The sequence below is a fragment of the Sceloporus occidentalis genome, unplaced genomic scaffold (genome assembly GCF_023333645.1).
Source record: "Sceloporus occidentalis isolate IW3139 unplaced genomic scaffold, rSceOcc1.0.p SCAF_3, whole genome shotgun sequence".
NCBI lineage: Eukaryota > Metazoa > Chordata > Lepidosauria > Squamata > Phrynosomatidae > Sceloporus > Sceloporus occidentalis.
The window spans coordinates 104617362-104645118 of NW_028316983.1; the positions used below are offsets into that span (position 1 = coordinate 104617362).

General features: G+C 38.7%; 1 protein-coding gene across 1 annotated transcript in view; it reads left to right on the top strand.

Moving 5' to 3' along the window:
- LOC149316522 (uncharacterized) overlaps nucleotides 1–25905 on the top strand; it is a 42873-nt gene extending 16968 nt beyond the window's left edge. Inside the window, exons 9-32 of the mRNA XM_089518721.1 lie at nucleotides 1083–1136; nucleotides 2257–2298; nucleotides 3790–3828; nucleotides 4489–4515; nucleotides 5533–5571; nucleotides 5990–6007; nucleotides 7186–7227; nucleotides 7799–7849; nucleotides 8596–8625; nucleotides 10065–10100; nucleotides 10429–10476; nucleotides 11776–11817; nucleotides 12540–12590; nucleotides 13296–13340; nucleotides 14419–14463; nucleotides 15107–15145; nucleotides 16186–16218; nucleotides 18075–18134; nucleotides 18392–18418; nucleotides 18790–18831; nucleotides 21805–21837; nucleotides 22663–22689; nucleotides 23983–24018; nucleotides 25707–25905. Coding sequence (XP_089374847.1) covers nucleotides 1083–1136; nucleotides 2257–2298; nucleotides 3790–3828; nucleotides 4489–4515; nucleotides 5533–5571; nucleotides 5990–6007; nucleotides 7186–7227; nucleotides 7799–7849; nucleotides 8596–8625; nucleotides 10065–10100; nucleotides 10429–10476; nucleotides 11776–11817; nucleotides 12540–12590; nucleotides 13296–13340; nucleotides 14419–14463; nucleotides 15107–15145; nucleotides 16186–16218; nucleotides 18075–18134; nucleotides 18392–18418; nucleotides 18790–18831; nucleotides 21805–21837; nucleotides 22663–22689; nucleotides 23983–24015 — 903 coding nt within the window. The 3' untranslated portion in view covers nucleotides 24016–24018; nucleotides 25707–25905. The remainder of the gene's footprint in view (nucleotides 1–1082; nucleotides 1137–2256; nucleotides 2299–3789; nucleotides 3829–4488; nucleotides 4516–5532; nucleotides 5572–5989; nucleotides 6008–7185; nucleotides 7228–7798; nucleotides 7850–8595; nucleotides 8626–10064; nucleotides 10101–10428; nucleotides 10477–11775; nucleotides 11818–12539; nucleotides 12591–13295; nucleotides 13341–14418; nucleotides 14464–15106; nucleotides 15146–16185; nucleotides 16219–18074; nucleotides 18135–18391; nucleotides 18419–18789; nucleotides 18832–21804; nucleotides 21838–22662; nucleotides 22690–23982; nucleotides 24019–25706) is intronic.
- The last annotated feature ends 1852 nt before the right edge of the window (nucleotides 25906–27757 follow it).

Sequence of the window (27757 nt, forward strand, 5' to 3'; positions counted from 1 at the left end):
AGCAATCTGGCAAAATCATAGCTACTAAGCTCTCAGAAAAATGCTGGAACTATTAAACTTTTAATTGAAAAATTAAATATTTAAATCACTAGAAGCCAAAACTGAGATTATCAGATTTTGGACATATCATGAAACAATATGATTCACTGGAAATGCTCAGTAAATGGAAGACAATAGGAAATGGGGAAGACCACATTACAGGTGGATGGACTTAATCAAGGAAGTTTACAAGACCTACATCAGGCTGTTGACTGGGATTCTTGGAGGTCTCTTATTCATAATGTTGCTGCAGGTTGAACCAGATTTGATGGTAAATAACCACAAAAATACCATGGAAGCAAGTGAAAACTATCCCAGAGCTTGCTCTGTCAGTACTTTACTTCCACAGTGCCACCTATTACCAACTGCCTCATGAGAAAGATTCAAAGAAATGGTGGGAGACCTTCTCTGGGTGGAAAGTTCCCCACCTCCTGCCCTGCTGTGTAGGAAGAATCTTTATGAAATGATATATAATAGTGTTTATTGTGATTTATTAACATATCTTTAAGCAACCTGTAAGACATCTTGGAAGGCACCTTGCATGCTGAAATCTAGGTCATTAATAATTGCAATAATTATTTTTTAAACTCTGCTGTCTCTTATTTCCCCATACTGTGTGGCCTTTAAGCCTCTCTCACATTAACATGCGAATCCCAAATTACAGTTGGTGGTGACAGATTCATGCTTTTAATTCTAGGGTTGCCCCAATGACAAAGAAACTAATTGATGATTAATATTCAGTTTGTCAAATATAGGAACTAAACTTATTAATGCCAGAATGGGAAAGGGGAATGCAAAAGGAGATAATTTTGAGCAGGAAAGGGGGAATCATAAGTGCATGAGCCCAAAAAGCTCTCAGGAACAATCTCTTGTCTGAAGCTTAGAGACCAGAAATCATTATGATGACCACCAGTCAAATGCTGCAAATATTTGTATAATTTTCTCTGTATATACAGCAGGCTATAGTCACTCCCTTCCCTGCTTTTGTATCTATAGTTAAAACAAAGACATAAAAATGAATGGTATATTTGTTTTTCTTTTAGATTATTGTGATCAAACAAGGAAAAGGCAGCAGCAGCAGCAGTGGATGTATGGGGGTAAGCACACATTGATCTAGATTTAGGCCAGAATTCTGGTAGAGGCACCTGCACATCTAACTTTCCCTTTTGTGTGCAGATATTCTTTTTGCAGCTCTGTGGAGACTGATCTTCCCTTCTCTTCCCCCCTGTGCACCTCCCAAAAGCCCCTCTTCAGGCCTTCTGATAAGCCCCAGATGCTGACTGCATGGCCTTTCCATGTGTCTGGGCGAGCAGGCAGCCTCGCAGAAATGTTTGGCTACATCGCCTATAGCTGGAAGTGAAATGATGGCAATGGCACTGAGATCCACCAGAGTCCTCCAGGAGTCTTGGTGCTGCTGTAAATCATCTTGTGCCTGGCTATAGGGAACATAGATATTTGAGTCTCCCAGATTGCTGTGAACCCAGAATGGAAACTTGGAATAGTGTCAGGGGCATAACAGTAAGTAGGCAGGAGGATATATGGCTCAACATAGGTCTGTATATGTTCATGTATACTACAGGTGGAGCATTAAATTGAGGCCTTAGAATGATACATAATATTTTTGTCATCCAGTTGTTCTGAGGGTGTGATTTATTAATGCAAAATTACATTGTGGGCTTACTGTGTCACCCTGTTCTCAAGATGGTTTGTTGTCCCTCTGTGAGGGTGCCTAATTTCAGTCCATCGGTTAGACTGTACAAATAATCAACAGGAACACCAGTCATTCAAACTATGTTTAAAATGTCTAAATATTTCTATCGTTTTCTGTCAAAGTAGCAATTGAAAGTAAAATACTGAGATCCCTGCAAATAAGATATAACTAGGTGGCTTCAGCCCTTCCTTTAAAATAACTTTGTGAACTAGGGCCACTCCGAATCCCACTCCTGAACCTAATGAAGTTTTAGAACTCTGTGTTGCCAGTTTGCTTTGTATTGATTATATTAATGTTTATAACACCCAGGCCTTAACATGATAAAATGATGTTTCATTTTTCATCTTAATCATACATTACCTCCCATGCTTCTATAATCATTAATGAATCTTGGCTTCAAAGGCAGTCCTAGAATACATGTATGTTATGTGGACATTGGTGTGCCTGTTGCCTGGCAAAAAAAGAAAAAGAAAAAAAAGTATACATCTCTTTCTTTTTGCTCACAGGGCAAAATTGGAAGTGTGTACAACCAATATGGCTGCGGAGATGTAAGTACTGTTATATCTCTTTCTTTTGTGATGTACATTGTATGGTGCTCAGCAATGCACAGAAACTTTGAAAGCGTACCCCTCTAATTTAGTAATGCCTATTCCAGTGCTACCTTAGGGCTGCTGTCACACTACAGAATTAATGCTCTTTCACACCATTTTAACTGTCATGGCTTCCTCCTATGGAATCTTGGTATTTGCCATTTGTTGCCATCTGAGAGAGAAGGCTAAATATCTCACAAAACTACAAATCCAGGATTCCATAGGATGGAGCGATGATGGTTAAACTACATTAATTCTGCAGTGAAAATACAGCCAAAGTGATGGTGCATGGACCAGTTTTAGTCCATAGGCCTTTGATGACCAGTCTCTGATGAGCTTCCAGGAAATAATTGTAACCAATGGGCACAAATAAAGTATTGGTCCCTGACATATTGGGGGGGAATTGTTGTTCCCTTGTATCATATAGCTTGAGATGCACTGGCCTGCACTGAACGGTAGCAGCTCTCTGGATAGGTAATCCCACCTCAAAGTGCAAGGGGTTGAACCCTCCTAGATCTAGGACATTCAAAGCATGTGCTCTTCCATTAAGCTAAAGCTCCTCCTACACCATGTCCATGATAAAGGGTAGTCTAATAAATAAAACCTTCACGCATAACATACAACAAAGCCATATCGTTCTCTCCAGGAAACAGGTAGATACAGAACAGAAGTTTTCATACAGACTACCTAAGCGTTCTTGAAATTTCTTGCTCTTTGAGTATCAGACAGAGAGGTATCTCAAACAGGTGATAATATTGTGGATTGATACTTATTGGAAATATTGGATCAGTTACCCAGTTAGTTCTACATAGATGTGTATAGAAAGGAGTTACTTGCACATACATTTTGGCATTCTAATTCTGAAGATCTACTTTTAACTGTCATGGCATTATATTAACCTTGTAGTAGTGCCTTTAGAACCAAATGGTTTTTATTTTTGTACCTTAATGGATATAAGGCTATGTCTTTGGATGTAGTATAGAGTACTCTGTAGTGGATCCAAATAGAAGTGAGTTTATATCCACAAAAGCTCTTGTAAGCCTTGTCTTACCTTATTCCCAGTAGCCAGGACAGGACCTTCAGCTTTTTCCTTTATCAAACATACATTTTATACAATCTGCTCTGGATCATTAACTATTAGGAAAGGAATGTGTAGGTGTGTTATTACCTTTTTGTTTATTCTATTGGATGTAAAGCTACTAGAAGTGTTTATCACTCTTGCTGTATGGTTTACTCTTTGAAATAGTTTCTAGAGGCCAGACCTCTCAGGGGTTACAATTATTTAGACATTGCCTGAAACTCAAAGATTGTCTTAATAAATTTAGTTCTGGATCCCATTATTCTTCCACCAAGCACAGGCCACAATACAATCCCCCCCCCCTCAATATGTAATGCTGGCTGAATCATTCAAAAAGGATATTCTTAAGGGAGTTTTGTTTTTGTTTACAGGCTGGAACTGACATTAGTGATCAGTCTTCATATGGCCAGGTAAGCAGGCTTTTTACGTTAGCATTTATTTAATAAATGTTTACCATAGTTTAACTCATTTTGTGAAAGATAGTCACAAGAATCACATGCAATCAAATGTGTTATTCAGTGGAAATTTGAGATTCTTGCCATTTTAATTCCAAAAGTAGTACTGGACTCCCAGCAATTCCAATCTGCATTTAGACTTTCTTACCTCATTATTACAGCCAAGATGCTGTAATGGTTTGAATGCTGGACTAGGACTCCAGGAGATCAGGGTTCAAATCCTGGCTTGGCCATGGAAACCCATTACATGATCTTGAGCAGGTCACACACTCTCAATGTCAGAAGGCAATAGCAAACCCCCTCTGAATATATCTTTCCAAGAAGACCACACAATAGGGTCACTTTAATGTCACCATAAGTCAGAAACAACGTGAAGGCACACACAAGAACAGCACTTTGCTACTAACGCTGATATTGAAAGAAAACAGCTTTTCTTCTTGATTCCCATACCTAACCATTCCCATGACTCCAGAGTGTTGAACAGACAGAGCAAATAGCACAAATGACTCTTATTGTTTACCTGAGAATGGTGATAATGGTGTAAAATATTATTATGAACTGCATTTTCCTTCAGATAGATATAACTAATATATATGGCTGTCCTCTTTATTACAGTCTGTTTCCACCAAGGCAGGCAGCAAGGTAAAGGTATGCTTCCCCCTCCCATCTTTACATTGTAAGTATTGGTAAACTACGATCCATGCTTCAGCAAGCACAAGTATGATGACACATCTTTTGCTATGTGGACATGGGTTATGCTATGTACCATAGATACCTATCCCCATGATATGACTTCAAGTCTCATTACAAGGCCATCCGTTGCATACCCATATAATTTTAAACTCTGACATTAAACACATCCGTTCCCCCTTTTCCCTCACAGGCAATATGTCAACTGCATATTTCTTCAATTTAAAAAGGCCTTTTTTCTCAATGGCAGCTCCAAACCTACTGCAGCCTGAGGTAGAACAGGATGTGACATTCTCCATAATCAAAAGGTGCTCTGTATTTAAAACCAGTTAAGTTATACTCGGCATGCAAGGCAGCAAATCACACAAACACATTTCTCAATCCATGGCAATAAAAATACATCACTAACAAATTCGACTTTGCTGTCTTTTCATGACAAAATGTGACTGTCTTTGGTAGAGCTGGCTTTGCTTTCACCCATCACATCAAAGTTACAAAGTTAAGCTAGCAAATGCAAGCCATGCTCCTTTCTATGTTGGCAGCAAGAGCTGTAACACAGAGAACAGGCTGGATGGCTATCTGTTGGGGATGCTTTGATTTAGATTTCCTGCATGGCAGGGGGTTGGACTGGATGGCCCTTGCGGTCTCTTCCAACTCTACGATACTATGATTCTATGATTCTATATTTTTAATTATTCTGTCTTAGCTATTTTCAATTCTTACTATCCCCCCCCCCATTGGAAAATGTTCTTTAAAACAGTTAAAATCAGGGTAAAAGAATGACTTCCTGAATTGTTCAATCTATTAGAAATGGGTATGGAAATAATGGAAGATGATCCCACAATGTCATTTTTCTTCTTCTTCTTCTCCATGTATTTTGAAGATCATTCTTGCCTTTCTATAAAAAATGGGGAAAATCAATCATGTATTTATTGGGGAAATCACTTTATTATTGTTTTCTTTTTACAGGTATACACCTATCCAGAGAGCAAGCCCTTCCCTCCAGAGGTAAACACTTTTTCTTTGCTATATTTTAACTTGAAGGCTGCACCACTTTTAGTTGGACACCACTTTAACTGGTATGGCTCAATGCTATGGAATTCTGGGATTTGTAGGGTTTTTTTTTTTTTTGAGATATTTAGCCTTCTCTGTCAGAGAGCTCTGATATCACAACAGATTTATCAATCCCAGAATTGGATTTTTGCAACAGCAAACTGCAGGTGGGTGAGTTAATGGGGAGATGCCCATCCCTGCCATGTAGGTTTATATTAGAAAACTTGGTTACATAGCTGAGAGGTAAGTCCTATAGAATTGTGGAGTTACTTGTGCATAGTTACGTATAAGATTGCACTAATTTTCCTTCTGTAAGAAACAGTTTTTCAGTCTAATAACACAATTGTGTTTCTTTTTTTTCTTTTCTCAATAGCGTGAATCCACTTCATCGGTAAGCAGAATGCTACTTTTAATAGCCTTAACTTTCTTAATAACATTAGGACAAACCTTGTGGCTACCCACTCTCTTACTACTAACTCATCCTCTATCTCCATCCCATATAGCTGCTTTCCCCCCACACTTTCTCATTAACTGAAATCAAGGTATGGAATAATTCCACAATGAGAAAGGACCTCTTAACACATTGAGATACCTCATTGGGGAAGAATTGTCAACTGCTGCAAGTCAACTCCTTCAGCAGGAATAGAAAAACCAGAGCTTTTATCTTTTGTTTTGTTTTCAGCATCCTTTGTGCAAAAATTGTGTTTTTGTTATTATTATGCAATGTCTTTGGTGCAAAAAAATTTCCTCACTTTCTTTTCCACAGAATTTCTATTTTTGTACAAAAAACAAAACAAACAGAAAACAAACTTGAAATGAAAAAAAACTCAACTCTTTTTAAAATGTTTCTCTCTTTTGGGAGAATGAAATGAGCAAAGATTGAAATCCTTAGCAGGATGGTAGGAATTGTAGTACAATATCATCTAGAGGATGATGCAGGACAGTGGTTGCAAACCTTATTGTCTCATGGAAATCAGTCAGAGGTATAGTTCAGTTTTAGTTCAAAACTGGGGAATGGACAGCAACTTACATTGTATTTAAGAGTAGCAGGGTGTCGTAGGAGGCACAGGACAGGCCATATGAAACAAAAATCTCTAAGGCTTCAGCATCATCTTCTGTTCCCCAACATCTGTAGCTTACAACAGATACCTTACTCTGCTGTATGGGTACATTGTTGTTTGCATGAATCAGGCATGTATTGCATTTGGATTGTCAGATGTTTTGGACTTTAACTCCCAGAAACCCAAGACAGATACCCAGAGTTTATGGGAGCTGAAGGCCAAGATATCTGGAGGGTAAGAGGTTGAAAACAGTGAATATACAGTACCCCCTCCCTGATTGTTACACATTTGAAGGAAAAACTTGCAGAGATAGAGAAGTTGTCCTTAAGGGAACCTTGACAGCTGTTATTGATATTCTTATGGAAGAACCACATGGACCAATGTCTGCAAACGATGACTTTGATGATCAAGCTCAAGATATAGACCTAGATGACTTATTCATATGGATTACTACCCTTTCTTACAAATGGATCATAGTCCAACTGAATATTTTCATATTTTCTTATAGAAAATTGCAAATTCCAAATACAGTGGGATCATTTATTCCAAGGTAAGAGAGATTTCTTTATTCATACCAATACCAATACCAGTAGGGTGTGTCATCAACAGTTCTGCATGGTAAATAGCCACACACACACATGATTTCTTATGCATTGAAGCTTTAACGTCTTTGTCCTAATTTGTACATCCCCTCATTTCATTTCCCACTTCTTAGATTCTTTGTAGACATATCCACCTGTTTAGATTAAGAATAAATGATCCACAAATGTTTCTTCCATAACAAATGTGTTTCTTAGTCTTTGTCATGCCAAAAGACTTACATTTGTCATGCCAAAAGACTTACATTTATAACACAAATATCACTTCCTATAATAAGTTGTGTACCCATATTATATGAAATATCACACATTGCTTCTTTTGATGTTCCATATAATGTGGATACACAGTATTATCTCCCTTTTATACTTTAAAAATATTGAAAACACTTTTTGTGGGGCAGTTTGATAGTCTGTGTGATTTGGGCTAGACCTCTTTTTGTTTCAGTATTTGACTTTCATTTGGATGGCTTATTTAGTAGGGGAGTGAATAAAACCCCTCTGCTTGTCATTATTTCTGTACAGGGTTCAAAACCTCAGAGCGGTTCATCAGAAACCGTCCGCATTACTGTCCAGGTAACTATAATTTAATTACATAGCAAAAATGAAATGTGTGTGGGAGGGAGGTTTTTCAAGGATGTGTATAGTAAGCTGGATGAAACTGTAAATGCTCATTCCTATTTTATTAGACTGATATAGAATAAAATTCTCACAATAGCTTGAATCTGGAAGCCCATGTTTCAGCCGTTCCTCCTGGGCTATTAATTGACTCTGACATACAAAAGCAAAACATTATGCTTTCTGGAAATCTGGTTCTGATCAAGACATAGTCTTTCCCCAAGAAAGACTTCCCCCTTCATATACACTACTTTAATGAAAACCAGCTTATATAGTGTATTAAGAAGCCATTGTCTCTGTGCAAACATCTATTAACAGATTGCAATGTATGAATGTATCCCAATGGGATACAGCCTACAGATGCCAGAATTGTCCATTTTTAATCCAACTCTACTCTAATTCCATCTCTCAGCTATGTAATTGTGCCTTTATACTTGAGGATTGACTGTTATATTTGTTTTAACGGGGTGGATTGTAATCAATGAAGGCTCATGGTAAAATAAATAATTTGGTATCAAAGGTGCCACAAGACTCATTTCCCCTCTTCTTTCTTTCTTTCTTTCTTTCTTTCTTTCTTTCTTTCTTTTTATGTTGAAGGGGAGGAATATGTTTGTTTTGGAAGAATATAACACTGAAATATATAGTTGGTAAAATAAATAACTAAATAAATAACTGGTTGCCTGATTTCTGTATTTTCTTCACAGGGGGGACAAGGCAGCCCAGCTTGTGATAAGGTGAGTGAACCTTTTTGAAAGCAAGCTCCACAATGTTATTATATTATAGTTTCTCTTCTGTTATGGTAAAACCTGATCAGTGAAGGTCATCCTGTGAATGCTAAATGTGAGAAATTATTTCAGGACAGGTAAAAAGGAGCACTTCTTCACACACAGAGTGCAAAGTTAAATTATGGCATTTACTACCATGAGATATAGTGATGAATAACTTCAAACTTAGCTTTAAAAGGAGTTTAGGCAAAATCACCAAGGATGAAGCTGCCTTTAGGATCAAAAGCAACATGTCTCTGTAAACCATTTGTCAGGAAACATAAGCAGGAAGGCCCTTTCCCCTCAGCTCCAACATGTAGGGACTGGTTTAAGTGTCAGCAAAACCTAGGGATATTGAGTCAAAAGCTGGATCTAGCCTGGCCTAAAACTCAGGGCTGACCCAGAAGCATTTACAGCCAGTGGGCTGTCTGTGGGTGAAAGAACCATGCTTTGAGGCCCTCCATGACATCAATGCTCATCTTTTCCCCCTCTGTGGCCATATGTGTTTCACCACAAAGGAGCGTAAGTGCATGGACCATGATATATTGGAATCTGCTCTGGCTGATTCTCATAGATGAGTATAGTGGCTCCTGTTCCTTTTGCAGGGAGCTGAGCTGGGCTTTTATTATCATTTGTAAAAATGCTGAGTAAATTTAATTTGTAAAAGTGTTTGTATGGCCTTCTCAGCAACTTAATGATACCAGTGGCTGTCTTTAAAATGAGGGGCAAATTGCATCAATGTAGAAGCAGATTACTATTTCTGTAGTGGTGTTTGTTCCTCCTCTCTTTCCACCAGCCTCCCCAGTTCTCCTCTGAGAGACCCCTACTTCTTCAGAGCAGATTTAGTGGTTGAATAGGAGACAGCAGGTGGGAAGGAAAAAACACGCTCTTTTAAACTCAGCAGGAATGATTAGGGAGTTTATCACAAGGGGAAAATCGGGGATTTAAACAGGCATTTTCCTGGGACAGTTGTGGGACAGTTGCGTGATCATGGTAAAGATTTTCACATGAGATTGCAATTAGAAAGGACTTATCCCAAGAAGAACCAGGAATGTTCTGGGATAAGTCCTCTCTAATTGTGATGTGTGTGAAAATCTTCACTGCAATCATGCTACTGTCCCAGGAAAATGCTTGTTTAAACCCCCGATTTCCCCTTGTGTGATAAACTCCTAGGATATCACTAGCCAAGGCTCAATCCCCAAGGACACCCATTAATACTAAAAATAAGTTTTATTTGCTGATCTTGAGATTCAAGTTTAAAAAGAAAGGCCACCTTTCTTTGTCATTATGATCTTCAAGTCAATGCCATACCTATTGTTATATAAATACCATTATTTGCATGTGTCAGGAGAAGTTTCAGTCAGATAACTTGTTTCTCAACAAAAATAATTATTCTTGCTTCTTTTTAGAGTTCATCTTCCTATAATATCCGGGTTTGTAACCAGGTAAGCCTCATTGTTTTTTTTAAGACAGTAACTTGCAGTGAAAAAGAGGAATTCATTCTGAATATACTCTACATCTGCCAGGTTTTCTGTATATGCATTAATATTTTTTGCATTATTATTTTGCCTTTTCATCTTAAGTTTATAAAAAAAATCTCTAAACAAAACCTTTCCATTCTGGGTTCTTCTTTCTTATCAGATACAACTGTGCCTAACTTTCCCTTGACATGGCACACTTTGTATCTAATGTTGATGGATTCCTGAAACAAAATGCTGTTAATTAAAAAACTTGATTCACAAAAGCATGGCTGATATATGTTTTCCTTTGCAGCTGGGCCAGCCGTCAGTCTCACAGAGTAGCAGTTCCTTTGGTGCACAGGTATACATAGCTTAACCTTTCCATGTCAGATATCAAAGAATAATTAGTTATGCCTTTCCATAGCAAATATCAAGGGATGTGCTGTGCTTTAGAAGGGGAACTGTAAAAATCACTCAGTCACAGTGTGCCATCACATGCCTATGTGAATGAAAACACATTTGTCTGAGTTTTTATAGCTTCAAGTTCTGGCAGGCTCTCAGAATGTAAAAATGTCTCCTGTTTCATTTTTGTTGCATTTCCTACTGAAACCGACTGATATCTTTATAGTATCCTAATTCCATACAGGAAAAAATTGTGTGCCCCCCCCCCCCCCATGCATATTTTTAGCATGTATTTCTGCATAAATTTTTCCATTGAGTGAAGCATCTTTGGGAGTATTTTCCAAATGTATACATTTTTAATAACTCTCAGTCACTATTTCATTGCATTTCTCCAAATCCCATCTTTATCTCATTTCATCATTTGTTCATATCAGGTTGAAAATCTTGAGTTTCCTCTTCCTGCATGGATATTCATATTGATTTTTCATGTGCATTTATTCATGCACTTAATCTAATATACTGATTTTTGTACACATTTTCACTATTGACTATAGTATTTTTGTGTATATTTTTCAGTTGTACTTCTTTCTATCTGGTGACATTTTTAAAATGTGTAAACCATGACTTTGTGGGTGAGAAACATACCACAAATCTCACAAAAGTGTGAATTTATAATGCAAGGGACACTAAGCTCTACAGCAAGTCTTGGGAGATATGAAAAGAGTAATTTCGGTAAACATCAAGAAATTATCGAAATTATTTCCAGAACTTAGTATTTTACATTTTTCAAGAATACACATGGTTTTATACTCTCCTCCCCATGCCAAAATTCACTGCAAACCTTGAAGATCTATCTAACTCTGAGGCAAGATGTACTCCATCCCATTGCCCATCATGCAGGTGCAAATACACACACACACACACACACACACACACGAACATTTTCATCTCAGACCCTTTTAGGCAAGGAATTTCAGAAAACTGGAGCCAGATTGAGAAGACCCTGTTTTATGTCCTCAATTATTTCATATAACTAAAGGATTTGAAAGGTCACCTTCTAATTACCATTGTGACCTAAAATGATGTCTAATGCACTTATACTTCTGTGTTATAGTTATAATATTGTAACATTAACCAAATGAGAGAATTTAAAAAGTGATGTAAGACTTGCCTATGAATCATTCTGGATTTTGATCTTGTAGCTCAGTCATAATCATAATCTCAATCATTTTTCTTTTCATTTCTTTTCTTTTTTTAGAGTGGAAAATTTTCATCAAGCAGCAGCTCTGTATATGGTCAGGTAAGCATCCCCCTCTTCTTTCTAATAAAATTTAAAGAATAAGTGGGCATATCGTTCCTTTCTTAAATTCAGTATTGCTCAAATACTTCTTATATTCGTATTCGTCTAATTGTAATATCAGAGATGACATCTGATGAAGGCTTCCCTAACCATATACTCTCTGGATGTGTTGGACTACAAGTTCCACCTCCCACCTCCCAACCAACTGTGCTGTGGATTATGAGAGTTGTAGTCCAACAATTTTTGGCCGTATAAGCTCACTTGGTGACCTTGGGCAAGTCAAACTTTCCTAGCCTCGCAGGATGGCAATGGCAAACCCTTGTGAGGAAACTTGCCAAGAAAGCCCCATGATAGGTTTGACTTAGTGTTGCCATAAGTCAGAAACAATTTAAAGGTACAACAAAAATCCAACATAATTGGGAAAGGCTGGTCCATCATCTGTTTAAGTAACCCAGAAGAGCATATGTTTCCTTTTTTGATCTAATCCCCCCACCATTACAGCTACAGAAAGGGTCTCTATATAAATAGTTGCAAAGGCCTATCATAGTCATTCTGTACAGCCTGTGTTGTATGATTTAACTGTTGTGCTCTTAGATTATTTCTTCATATTTTAATATTTGACCATCATTTGGATGATTTTACTTTTTATAAAGTCACTTTGGTAATATAATTTTGGAATAAACAAACTGACGCTCCCCTCCACCTTCATTCTATCTGTATAGGGCTCAAGAACTCAAAGCGGTTCATCAGAAACTGTCCGGATTACTATTCAGGTAACCAATATGTATTTATTTTCTATTTATTTATTTAGGGGATTTATATCCCACCTTTCTCCCAAAATGGGATTTACAATTTAAAAATGGGATGTACAATCTAGCAACTTATTGCTTCTTTGACCTCAGTGTGTTGAAATGGAAAATTGATTGATTGAACTCATTGGAGAAAAAGTAGGCTCTAAATGTAACTAATAAATAAATAAATAAATACAATATATAAAACAAGCCATTCTCAGTGTATTTTGATAGATTTTAATCTGTCTACTCCACAGTCATCATTAAGTCATAGTTACTTTCCAAGTCTTCTACAGTTTAAACAGCCACTGAGGAAAGTCACATTTGTGATTATGGGCAAGGAGTTTAAATCCTCCCTGGTTTTAAGACTGTAGGCAATGTGTCCCCACCAAGATTCTGGGATTTTTTGGACTACAGCTGCCATAATCTTCCAGTTAGGAGGGTGACAAGGGCACACTTGTAGGGTGATCCTAGCAGTTGTAATCCAGAAAAGCAAAATTTCCAATTTGTGGTTCCCACACCTAGATCTAAAATTTCAAGGAGATGTTTCATCCCATCAGAGTCCAATGACTATAACATTTCTCAGAAGACAGCATTCTAGTCCCAGTGTCTAATCAAGAGGAAGAGTTTACTGATGATGGAAATGTTGTTGTTAATGAATAGGAGGTCTGTTTCTTTTAACAACAGGGCCAGCCTTCAGGTTCTCAGAGTAGCAGCTCCTATGGCATACAGGTAAACATCCTTTCTCATTTGTATAATCAGTTGTTGGCTACTTTCTGAAACAAAACGTCACCGAAAGATGAGTTAACAGGGATGGCTCAGTATTTTTTGCTGCCTAATGAACAGCAGCAAATTGCATCTTCTCCCTCCTCTCAAGATGCATCGTAACCAAAGCCAGTCAAGTTATTCAGATGTATCAACACATTAAATAAGCAACAGTTGATTCTCCTTTTGTAATACCCAAAATCGTTTGCCTGAAGTGGGTACCTGCATAATATTAAAGCCAGTCCTTTTGATTAACAATTACACATTGATAGGGATTGGCAAGAAAAAAAGTTTGCCTTATCCCAGAATAAATGGTGGTCCTAAAACTAAGTGGCCCCTTTAAAGACTGAATCCATTTGGGTCAATTCAGTGCTCAACAGTATGCTTGAGGGGGATGAATCCAACACTCCCACACTATACTTAGTTCCTGATTCTCCCCTCCTTACCAAGCCATCCTAGTCAAGGAGCTTACCATGGGGAATAGGGGTAGGGGTTTATGTGATAACAAATGGCATTATTGGAGTTGTCATTCAGTCCCCATGTTCTCAGTGGCAGTAGAGTAGTGACACCATTAAAAAATTTTTTAAAGCATCTTCAACGAAGCTGACACCTGCTACATTTATCGGGCTTATCATATACCATATATACTCGACTATAAGTCGACCTCATGTATAAGTCGAGGTCAGGTTGTGGGGCCAAAATGATGGGTTCTGATATGACCCATGGATAAGTCAAAGATGAAACTTATGGACATGTAACAAAGGATCTAATAATAATAATAATAATAATAATAATAATAATAATAATATGCTTTATTTTTATACCGGTCTAAAAGATGAAGCAAAGGAAAACAATGCAAAAGAACTTACAAAATTAAATACACTACTTATATTGACCCGTCATAAGTTAACTCAGGTTTTTTGGGGTCAATTTTTGACTAAAATTTCTAGATTTATACAAGAGTATATACAGACCTTTGCTTCAAGGTGGAACCAGGAACCACTACATGGGAACTTTCATAGCTGATTTCTATATTTCTTTGCAGGGCCAGTCTTCAGGCTCACAGAGTGGCAGCTCCTATGGCACGCAGGTAAGATAGGCATATGCAGTGGGCAGAGTATCTTTCCTCTACTGCCATGGCTTTTTTCCAAAGAATGCTGGGAACTGAATGAAAGTGCCGCCCTCCTTCCTCCCCTATAAAATCACACTTCCCATGATTCCCTGGAAAATGGGAGTGACTATTAATGTCATCTTAAACTTGTAATGTAGTTGGCCTTCCTGGGATAATTGCACAGATTATGAAAATCTAGGAATCCTATGTTTTATCTGAGTTATTTTGTTAAGAAGATCAGGTGTGTGTGCAAGAATACAAAATGGGGTGATGTGTGAGGAAGGGATCTTTCTTCTTCTGTCACTCCAACCTCGGCCAAGATGTGTCCAGATGCTTTATTTATTCATTTAGTTTAACCAGATTATCATGAATAAATAATACATTTTTTAAATTTCTTGACAAACTTCGTACTCAAAGAGTTAGGGTTTTTTGTTTTGTTTTTTATATATATCTTGAGCAGGTTTTTATGTTAATGATTCACAGGGCAATTTAAGAAAACATTTTATTGCTGCATGATTACATTGCTTAATTATTTTCAGGTGAATTCTTTAAATTTTTAGATTGTTAAACATTTGACAAGAAAGAAAACCACAATTTTCTTGTTTATTTGTTTGTAAAACAGGGTGGATCCTATTCAAACAGAGGCAGCTCATGTGGTCAGGTGTGTTCCTTTTATTTGACTGTTTATTTCAAAATTACATCTGTAGTTGTTGTCTGGTAACAGAACAATTTGAAAAGAAGGGTATCTCTAAGCAATTTTTTAAAAAAATATATGTACTACAGGAAGAATCTGTCATTTATTGCTGCACTAAAAGAACTGATAGGTAGCACAAATATATTAATTATTAATATTTGTTAGATTTTTAGTTTTTACATTTTTCTGTTGGAACAAATATGTCACATTTAGGTATAAGAGTTATCCATCACTAGGACAATAAATATAATTCAAGAGTGGGGTAGAAGGTTGATCTCAATCTGTTGGTAGATCACCAGGGATTTATTTTAGCCACAGTATCCTAACTCATATTGCCGCTATGAAGGTTGCTGCCACACTGCGGAATTAGTGCAGTTTGACACTGCTTTAACTGTCATGACTCCATTCTAGTGAATCCTGGGATTTGTAGTTTGTTGTGGCACTCTCACAGAGAAGACTAAACATCCCACAACAGTACAAATCCTAGAATTCCATAGCATTGAGCCATAGCAGTTAAAGTGGTGTCAAAGTGCATTAATTCTGCAGTGGCATTGCAGCTGAAGAAAGATTGTGGTAGCCAGGAGTAGATGCCTGTGTGGAAGGGCTATGACAGCCACATAAAGCACTAGGACTAGCATTTTCTTCTTTAAAAATTCTAGCTTCAGAGTTCTTTAATCTGGGTATCTTTTGCATTCACTTGTGGATTGTGAGGTTCTAGCAGAAAAACAAAGTCTGCCTGACCCTGTAGTTAATTCTGTATTTGTTTGTGTGTATTGAGGCTTCATTTCAACTTACAGATAAATCAGCGTGCAATCTGAATCACTGGATTGATTCAACAGCGGAGTGTGGTTCCCACTACATTTGACCCAAACACTGGTCTTAAGGCCTGATCTCAGATGGGCCTAGAATCAATTATCTAGGAATTTAAAGAATAAACATTGGACTGAAAGGACAAATACCAGTGTACTCCCACAACAATAACAAGAAAAACCCTTTCTTTTACACAGGGGACAACGTATGACAGCAATCCCTGCAATCAGGTAAACCTCTTATTTCAGTTCACTTAAATATTTATTGCAAAAGAATGTCTAGTTTTAAGATGGGACTTGATGCAAATAGTCGCCAAAACACAAATTACATCACATAGGGATAAACTATGAGAACACAAATAATAATAATAAGAGAATCCTTTTCTTCGCCTTCACTGGCTGCATCTGCACTGCAGAAATAATCCATTTTAACACCACTTTAACTGCCATGGCTCAGTGCTATGGAATTCTGGGAGCTGTAGTTTTGTGAGACATTTAGCCTTCTGTTAGAGAGTTCTGGTGCCACAACAAACTATAATTCCTTGAATTCCATAGCATTGAGCCATGGCAATTAAAGTGGTGTCAAACTGGATTACTTCTGTGGTGCGGATGCAACCTCTGTCTCAGTAGGTCTTACCCCTGACAGATGCTTTGGAACTTGGCTGGTGGGGGGCATAGGTGGCTTAGCTTCCATGTGAAAATTGTAAGGTGAAGAAGAATTCAGAACCCTTCATTCCCTTCTCTGTACAGAATGCCATTTCTTTGCACAGAATCACAGCTCCTGGTCCCCACTTATAAAATGGCAGTATCATATTTGATAAAACAGGGCTCTGTTGCTGAATTATCCTTGCTGAGGCCATTGATTTTTAGTTGCAGCTGCCAACAGAATCAAATTGGCAACAGTGACACTGCAAAGGAAGGAAGGAAGGAAGGAAGGAAGGAAGGAAGGAAGGAAGGAAGGAAGGAAGGGTATTCTTTGTGTCTTTCTTTTCCAGAAGGACACTATGTCCTGCTCATGTGGCTATGGCAGTCTCCCACAATGTTGAGAACTGCTGAGCTTGCTGCTGGATTTTGAGGGTGTCAGCCAAAATGATGTTGCTGTGTGAGCAACCTTTGTGGCTTGTTGTAGGCATCCAGTCTTGACCTTGAACCCCAAGAAGTTGCCAGCCCTGAATTGGATCATTCATATGACTGCAGAGTCAATAATGGGAAATCTTTTTTGATATTTGCTTTTAATAATGTGATGTGTAATGTTTAGTTTTTAAAATGTGGTGAGCACATTTTTGGTGCAGGGAATACCCATGTCATCTTCAATAAAAGGGTGTGGAATCTGGCAAAAGATGGGGATGTGCAATTCTGTTCTGAGCTGGGAGTAGAGTCAGTCCATGTCACCCCAGGAGATTCATATGATTCCAAGACTGGCACATGCCATTGCTGCAAAAAAATATGTTATTGACAATTAATGGACACAACAAGCATTTATAGCAGATAAAATTCACTGTCCTTACACACATAAAAAGTCAGATTCCTCTCAGAGCAAGTGATCATCTGGGGTTTCCAAGCACTACACTTTTAGAGGTACTCCATGGCTCAATTCACCAGACTGCCTGGATCTTATCTTCTTCCGAAGGTGCCCCCTCTGAATCTGCTTTTTTCAGAGACATATATATTGGTGGCTTTGCTTCTAGAAGCTATTAAGAGGGACTTCTAATGGTAGCGCAGAAGTGCCAGCCTAATCCTCCAGGAAGACACAAGTATAACCAGGGATATCAAGGATATTTGTAAATAGAAGTGACTCTATTTGTCCACAGAAATGCTTGTTTTGCTGAGAGCCTACTAACAATACTGTGTGGACAACACAGATCTCTCTCTACTCAAAATGACATGTTCTGTAACTCTCCAAAACCATTCCCTTTGCTGACAGGTATCACATCCATCACAAATTCCATGCAAACCTCCATGCAGAAGATAACATCTACAGCATCTAGAATTTTGTTTCCTTTGTAACTGTGGGCATATATTTTCCATTCACAAAAGATAAGACAGCAACAGTTCCATGCAGTGATTGTTCATTTGTTTCCTCACAGGACCAAGCCTCTTTCTCCTCTTCTTCTTCCTCTTCTTCACAAAGCTCTTACAACAACCAGGTAGGGTCTATTTCCTTACATTGTTGATTTTGCTGTTACATCATACTATATAGACATAGTCTTATCCTGTATGTGAGAAGCACTGACCTTGTTCATATATTACCTGAGTGTTTATTAAATTCAAAACATTCTCATGCATTTGAGCCAGTGTAGACTTGACGTAGTGGTGCATTGAATCCAGATCTTTTGTAGACCTTCTTTAGCAAAAGAAGTAGAACCAAATTCTGTGTGGTGACTGATATCTTGTTCTTTCTCAGGGCCAAGCATCTTCCTACAGTAATCAGGTTGGTACATTTCCCTGGGCCTTTTCTTTCCATTTTGATGATGTAAGAACCTCACACAACTGGGGGACATGGTCAAAAATGTTCATTAAAATTTGGTATTAAAACAAACAAGTAAATATTCTTCTGGATAGTTCTCAGGCGTACTGAGCTGTTGCACATCTCCCAACATCTTAATGGGGCAACCACAGGGAAACCTCTCAGAAACTGTCCTGAAATTCCGTTTTCAAATTTGTTTTTAACTACTGTGACAAATGGCAAAACATCATCCACATTGTGAATGGCTCCAAAAAGTTTCTAAATATTGTGTTTCTGAAATGTAGTGAGTTCTATGAAATATTTTTTAAAGTCCTTACCCTGTTTGTTCTCCTTAGGGCAATTCTCAGTATCAAGGCAACAGCAATGGTTGCAATCCGGTAGGTTCCATTTCACTTTATTTATTATTTGCTACAAAATAATGTGACTTTTTAGCAACCCAGGTTTTTAAAAGTTCAAGGGCATGAGATAGGAGAAGGAAAAGGATTTTTGCTTTCACATTATAAACTGGTCTGTCAGCATTATAGCCCCCATTCTTTTAATACTTCTATGTACTTTAAAATTTTTCTTCCATTTTTAGCTAGCTCTCAGATTAACATTTTTACCTAGGCATTTTTAATCTGGATGCATGTAAAATGTGGTTGCACTAAACTAAAGTTTATTGAAATAAACCAACTTCAGACTATGCAGGGACGTAGCTAAGAGGGGGGGGGGTTTCTGGAGTCTGGACCCCCCCCCCCCCTCTTAGCAAGAGGAGAGAAAAGGGGGCTCAGCCCCAAACAAAGGCCAGGGAGTACGCTACTTGCTCTCCTCTAGGCTTCAGGAGGAGCAGAAGTGGCTCCCTGGCGTTTGTTTGGGGCTGCGTCCAACAAGCACCCTTTTCTCTTCTTCCAGCCCTGGCAAAGCCAGGAGGAGTGCACTTTTGCAGGGCCTGAGGAGGAGGTGCCTGAGGAGGAAGCCCTGGGGGAGAGGGAGGGAGGGAGGAGAAGCTGCATCAGGCTGCATCCACACTAAAGAAATAAGCAGGTTGGGCAGTGCTTTAACTCTTTTCTAGCTCCTGGCTATGGAATTCTGGGAGTTAGAGTATGTTTTGGGGTCCAGATATCGAGGCTTGGCTCTTTTCTGGCTCCTGGCTATGGAATTCTGGGAGTTAGAGTATGTTCTGGGGTCCAGATATTGAGGCTTGGCTCTTTTCTGGCTCCTGGCTATGGAATTCTGGGAGTTAGAGTATGTTTTGGGGTCCAGATATTGAGGCTTGGCTCTTTTCTGGCTCCTGGCTATGGAATTCTGGGAGTTAGAGTATGTTTTGGGGTCCAGATATCGAGGCTTGGATCTTTCCTGGCCTCCTTTTATAGGACACATCCTACATTTCAGACTTCTGCCCAGAAGGAATTTCAAAAGTCCTCATTTTTTGTAAGGTGAGCAGATGTCCTCCTTTTATAGGACGTGTCCTATGTTTCAACCTTCTGGCCTGGATGAATGTAAAAATGTCTTCCATTTTTGGTAGGAAGACACACGTCCTCCTTTATCCAGGATACGGCACACATTTCAGCCCAGGAGCAATGTCAAAACATCCTCCATTTTATCAGGGTGACCAGGCATCCTCCTTTATCCAGGACACGTCCTACATTTCTGCCCATGAGGGATTTTAAAACATCCTGGTTTGTTCAGAGTATTTGCCTTTGCCAGTGTTTCCTTGAGGCTGAGAGTGTGTGACTTACTTGCCTAGTGGGTCTTCTTGGTTTGTTCAGTGAGTTTGCCTTTGCCAGCCTTTCCTTGAGGCTGAGAGTGTGTGATTTACTTGCCTAGTGGGTTTTCTTGGTTTGTTCAGAGAGTCTGCTTTTGGTGACTTGGGTGTGTGCGAGTGTGCGCCTTCAAGAGGTTTTCTTGGGAGGTTTGTTCCGAGAGGGTTTGACTTTATCATCCTTTGAGGCTGAGAGAGTGTGACTTGCCCAATGGTTTTCTTGGAAGATTTGTTCAGAGGGGATTTGCCTTCACCTTCCCTTAAGGCTGAGAGAGTGTGACAAGCACTGTGATGTCCCTTGTGTGCCGCACCATTTGGACATGGTGCATGAGCCATGTCATTGACATGTGCCCCATGTAAGCCTTCTCTGTTGGAGAGAATCAGATTTTCATCGAATCCTGGTCTCCAGAGTCATAGAATCGTAGAGTTGGAAGAGACTGCAAGGGCCACCCAGTCCAACCCCTTTATTCTGTCATGCAGGAACTCTCAATCAAAACATCCCCATTGACAGATGGCCATCCAGCCTCTGCTTAAAGACAGCCCCCAAAGAAGGAGACTCTGCTGCACTCCGAGGAAGGAGTGTGTTCCACTCTTGAACAGCCCTTACTCTCAGGAAGTTCCTCCTAGTCTAACACACAAAGCTATATCCCAACCTCCTATCCAGGAAGAATGTCACAATGTTCTCCATTTTGAGCATGACTGAGAAACATGAATTTATATTGTTTTTATTAATGTTTTTGGCTTTTAGTTGGGTGTGTTCTCCATTTTTGAACGTCCTACAATTTGTCCTACATTTTGTTGTGCATCGTGTCCTACATTTTCCCTACATTTTGTGTCTTGGGAGGCTCTTAGCCTCTCAAAATGGTGGCACTTAGTCTGGATCCCCCCTTCCCAAAATCCTGGCTACGTCCCTGGACTATGCAACATGTACATGTAAGGGTAGGGGATGATTTTGAAGTAGGGGCTGGATTGCATTTTTATTCCTCCTGACATCTTGGGTTTCCACTCAAAGCTGTGAGACAAGCTTCCCCAACCAGAAAAGGAAAAGAGGAGCAAGATACCTCTCATCCAGCACTTCTGACCAGGAAGTGCTGGCTCAGAGTAGGCAAAGGAATGTCACTATCTCAGGTCAGTGATCAAAGATGGTGGAAATTTCTTTTCTTAGGTGAAAAAGGTATGGCTAAAAGAGCGAAGGGGAAAATTAAATCCTCCATGTGACAGATTAAATCTGTGTGTCATCTGGGTCTATCACACTTCATAAAGTTGTCTTGTTTCAATAAATCATAGCTAAGACTAACTATAACTTAGGCTTTGCATGTACCAGCAAACTGTGACAACAGAAAATGGAAGGAAAAGTTTCCCATCTCATGGCCATGCCAGAGGCTTTCTAGGCTTACTCTTACAATGCAGCAAATCCATACAAACACACGTTCTTTATATAACTATCCAATATTAATATTTACAAAGTAATGTAGAAAGCAATTGCAGAAATTCAGCACATGCCCACAAATCTGAACAAGCATGGACTTGGCCTATTGAATTAGATTCAAAGAATTTTTAAGGCAATAGCAATAGTGGTAACAGATTTCTTTGGTTTTAATCTTCACAGGGATCTTCTTCACAAAGCAGTTACAGCAACCGGGTAGGCTCTCTTTCCTTTTGCTATTTCTTCACAGTTAGGAGATGTACAGATTTTATATTCTCACAGTATCTTTCATGTGAGAGACAATGGCCAAGTCTACACTGACCAGAATACTATGGACTGCTCCTGGACTAGTCTGGTACTGAAGTTGCCACAAATCCCCCCATTGCCTCTGCACTCCAGATTAACAGTGAGTGGCTGGCTACACATGTGTTCTGCTGTGCCACCTGGAGGTGCCACTGGTGGCAGAAGTCACCCCCTCTGAAGTCAGAAACTAGGTGCCCAGCATGAATCACATGGCTGGGTGCCTTGTTGTGCTCTCAGAGAGAGTGGTGGCAGTGCCAGGTGGCACAGTGGGACACATGTGTAAAGTGTTGTCTCACATTACTCCACAGTACTCCAGATTTTCCTAGAAAATTTGGAGCAAAAAGTCAGTCTTTTAAAACTCGTTTAAGGGCAGGATGGGTTGGATTTGATGCAAAACCGGACTAACAATGTGAAGACAGTCTGCACTCAAATCAGGGCTTTGACTCTGAAGAATGGGAGACATGAGAGCGAGGGGAAACCAGTTTAAATGGCCCATGTAAACAGGGCCAGTGTTTCCCAACCAACTTTGTTCATATAAATCTGCACTGTTTGTTAATATACAGTATTCCTTTAAGAGAGAAAAGTTAAACCATGGCCATAAATTTGAGCCAATATGATTTGATGTTGCATCTCACATTTTCTGTGGACTTCCTGCATAAACCATCTCAAGACAAGAGATGCAAAATTATTTTGGAAGCAGCACTTCTCTGTGGTGACTGATTTCTTGTTCCTTCATAGGGCCAAGCATCTTCCTACGGCAACCAGGTTTGGACTCTTTCTTTATTTTATTGTTTTCATGTTAAATGGTATATGGTTCTTAAAGCAATTTTTGGGAGATATATTCAGAAAATGGACATGGCTGCATTGAAACATATAAAAAAACTATGGCTTATCAGTAGATGATTGAGTCTTAAAGACAGTATCCTTACTGTTCTTGTCTCCTCCTCCAGTAAGGATGCAAGGAAAAGACCCAAATAGATACTTTTCCTTCAGTTTTTATATAGCTGCAATTTAGTATTAATTCCAAGCCTGTACAAATTATGGTTATTCTTCACTTTTGGTAAACTGGTAAATTTAGAAGTGGTAAATCTATCACTCTCCCACCCTTCTCTCTCTGTATGGGTTTATGCAACCTTCCAAGAGTAGTAGTACATAAGATTATAGTCAGTCTTTTAGAATCTGCATGGTTACAGTTCTATGAATAGTGACATTTTCCTCGAACTTTGCAGTTCAGCTTCTAAAGCAGACTCTTCTTTGACATCAGCCATAATAATAATAATAATAATAATAATAATAATAATAATAATAATAATAATGTTTATTTATATACCGCTTTTCCAAATTAGATCAAAGCAGTGTACAACAGGAAGTACAATACAAAGTCAAAATAAAACATAACAGGCCTCTCTCCCCCTCAGGGAAAACAGGGAAACAGGGAAAAGAAAGGGATATTTAGCCTAAAGAACTAGTACTAGTATCTAGAAATTATTTTTCTTATTTTCAACTTCTTGTATGCTCATCTTTCACAAATAATGGTAAAACATGAAAGCCTTGTTATTACTTCTTTCACTTGCCAACACAAAAAGGGTCTGTCAATTGTCCTAGGGTTTTAGCAGAAGATGTAACCACACTTGCTTTGAAAAAATTCCCAGAGTTGGTCTTTTGCCATTTCCTCTCTATTACACATTAGTCTTAATTATGGTTTGCTGAAACAAACAAACAAACAAACAAACAAAAAACTTCAGCCCATGGTTTTAAGCTTAACCAGAGCTTAAACTTTCAGTGAAATGCAATTGAAGTGGTGGTTATGGAACATGGAAGAAACAGCTTTCAGTTTCTTCATGGCCATGCTGGAGGAGGGGAGATTAGACATACTCAAGACCTCAAGGCTTGTTCACATATTGATAAATCATTGTTATAATTATAGCCTAGGTATGTTGGTCTGAACCAACCAGCCATCCCTCACATTCTTAATACTTTTGGAATACCATAAAATTACATTGTAAAAATTAACATATATGGAAAAATCACTCCTAATTTTGTATTTTTTTATCTCAGGGTTCTTCTTCTTACAATGACAATAGGTGCTGAGTGGTAAGTATAAAATTCTAAAACATCCTAAAGCATAACATGTTTAACATGTCTCATGTGTGTTTGGGTTATATAGGGCCCAAACAGACAGGCCAAAATAAAGCTGCTTCGGGTCACTTTGGAGGTATGCTGTTTAAATGTCACACACACATCTTAAGAGGCCAGAAGCTGTGCCAAAGCTGTACTCCAGTCCTTAGAAATGGAGCATGGCTATGGCATGGCTTTCGGACCTTAGGACACATGCAGCATTTAAACAGCATACTTCCAAAGTAACCCAAAGCAGCTTTATTTTGACCTGTCTGTGCGGGCTCATAGTAACAGGAGTAGATTTCTTTAGCAGAAACCTTATCTAGTTTGCAGCTCTGGATCAGTTTAAGCCTCATGCATACAGTCTTTTTGTGCTACTTATCTGAGTTTGGAGTAAAAGTTTTATTGAGATTACACAAAAGTATTCTACACTTCCTGTATAACACATTTCTAGTTTGTCTAGTGGCAGAACTTAGAGGCCAAGGATATAATGATTGGTATTTTATAACTCAACCAACCAACACACTATTTGTAAATGTAGGAACTAACCCACACATGTAGCTATCTGGGTTCATCAAGTCCTGAGTAACACTGCTGTGCTTGCCTAGAAAGCTAGTGGAGCAATCTAATAATGTTCATAGACCATATTAATCTCCTTCAGAACAAATCCTCAGAGCCCATCCCCTTGGACAGCTGCTGTACAATATCAGATTTCAGTTAACTTGACTAAATAATGGCAAAGTTAAAACCCAGCTTGTGTATTTCACATTGAAATTCAGATCTTCATCATTGTTAAGGGCATAGTTCTGTGCCCACTTACAGGGGACTAAGTACCATATAATTTAATGAAACTTATTACAGAGTAGATGTATACAAAATTGTGCTGTACATGTTCCAGACAGAGCCTCAGTCTTAATTCACACAAATGATTTCTAAACTAGGTTTTTAAAAAATGTGTGGCAGAGTTCTGCTTTCTCTGGTAGAATAATCAAATTGGCAAGGCAGAAGCTGAACAACAACCAGTCCCACACCTACCCCTACAAGGTCTAACAAAGAAATAAGTAATAATCTTTGTAAATAATATAAAAGTAATTGTGTGTACAAATTACTTGTGCACAATCAAATATATGATCTAATGGAGGTAAAAGAGAGAAGAAAGGAAATTACTGCAGGTCATAATGATGCAGAAAGAGAAGAAAACAAACAGGAAGTCTGGAGGCATGCAAACTAATGATCTATAATCACAGACATGCAAAGGTTACTAATGCTGAGAGGGGTATTAGCTTCATCATTCTGTATGAAGAGAGCTAGATTTGTAAAATGTTACTAGGAAAGAATGGCAGCAATAGGGGATAACCATGCTGGACCTTCCATTAGACAGGGCAAGGAAGGTGCTTCAGGCAGTAGATTGTGAGTGTGATGAAAAAGCAGCAAAAGGTTATTTAACTGGGTATATTTTTGTAGAGTGTGTGATTGTGGAATTGTTTTGCTTCAATTATCAAAATAATTTGAATACCCCAGGTAGCAATAGGTACCATTTGCTACTCTGCGTCAGGCAGCAAAGTGTCTTGGGCTTGGGTCTGTAGTATATTATTCAATGAGATGGTTGCCACAGGGGTGTTGATAATGACAGGAATTGACATGGTTATATTTCTGTGTTGTAGAAATATATGTGAAAATAGGGAAAAAGGCTGAAGTTGAACAAGGGAATATAAAAGAGAGGCCATGAATGTTACTTCATCACAAGAGGAGGACTGAAGTACACCAAACAACAAACACAGCACACAATTACTTTCTGTCTGTATTGCTTCCCTGGCACATGATGCTGTTGAACAGAAGAGTTTGTACTTGCATAAGTCAAGATCTCAATGGAAATGATTCAAAATAAAAAGAATATTTATCTTGTTACAACATTCTTGAGTATTTGCCTCATTTTTGACATAAATCTTGTAACACCCCCATAATATGGTAAGCTATCCCATGGGGGGCATTTTTTTAAAAAACAAAAAATCTGTTTGCCCTGCAGTCCTGTATGGTTAATTTTATTTCCCGAATCAACAACATAAGTTCAAACCAAGTTGGAGAGCTGCTGAATTAGGTAAAATGTAGCCATCCAGTCAAAATATTCCTCGAAAAGGATGTAGAGATTCAGTTTTAAAAGCTAAACATGTGCATGAATGAGAAGGAGTACAGAAACAGTCTGTTTGCAGTCTACCTCTTCTCATTTGTTCTTCTCTTGAACTGTGTACCTGAAGTTGCAGATCAAGACCACTAGAGGATCGTATAGGATATCTCAGTTTCTGTAGGTTCACCACTGCAAGCAAAACTTTGTAGAATTGTTTTACTTTGATTGTCAAAATAACTTGAATGCCCTGGGTAGCATGTTCTTTGACCTGGTGAGGCCTGTATCACATTCCTAGCTATGTAACTATTGTAGTAACATAGCTAAGTCATGTCTCCTGGCCCAACCTCCCGCCATCCCCACTTACCAGGCAGCAGCCACTGCGAGCAAGAGGGATCTGTTCTGTGTCAATCAGGAAACAACTGACTGATGTTTCTACTCCTTCCCATGATCAGTCCCATGATGTGACAGTATACATAAACAGGGTCCCTGGCACAATTTCCCCTCACTCCAGAGATCACTCACACAAAGTGGGAGGGTGGAAATGTCAGTCTGCTGCTTCCCAGTTGACAGGGGAGCAGATTCCTGTTGCCCTTGATGGCTGCTGTCTGGTAAGTGAGGACTATCGAATTTTTTATCATCCCTATGTATTCCCTAAACTAATGATCATGAATAAGAACCAGTCATGAATGCATGACTCCACATTCATATTTGTAACTTAGTGAATTCCAGCCTATTTGTTTACTTTCTGTATGTTTCATATGTCAAGTTCTAGCTGTTGGCTGAACATTTTAGAACTCTTACTATCACAGAATGGATGTCAAGTCATATGTTAACGTAACAGACTCATGAACATGCCCTGAGCAGCTATTACTAACTGGGATAAAATTTATATGCTAGGGTGTCTTGACTTGTTTACATATGATGCAGTATCCCACAAGCAGCAGCATCAGAACAAAGACTAGGCAGGAGCAGCCAAAAAAAAAAAAAAAAAAAAAGGGGGGGGTGATAGGTAAAACAGGAGGAGGGCTAGACACCATTTGAAGCTGAAGTCTCAAGTCTTCCCCTTCCTGATAAGGCCATAAGACCAAAGACGCACAAATCCCAAGGCTGTAAGTCTTGTATGCCATGCTCTGCAGTGCAAGAACATTTGAATTTAAAAATGGACATCCTGTCTGAAAGCCTATACCTTCAGAGTAGGAAATATCCAGATGGAGACGTGAGGACTCAAATATCCAAGCATATAGCCTTAATATGGTTTACAGGTTTACAATCACATTACATACCTGACACAAGAGAGCAGGAAGATGGAAGAAGTCATTAGAAAATGTACATTGTCATCTAAAATTTAGATCCGGTGTGTGATGACACTATAGAAGCACAACCAAGTTCCTTTGGAATCAAGCTCAGATACTTGCGATTAGTACAACACAACCAACCAACCAATAAATAATGGGAATATGTTAGATAGCTTGACGTTTACAACCTCCTCATGACTTGGATTTTGTTTTTTTAAAGCATTCAATGGCATGTAGTATACATGCCACTAAATGCTATTGAATGTGGTTGAGCCAATGCAAGGTGTGGCAGCAT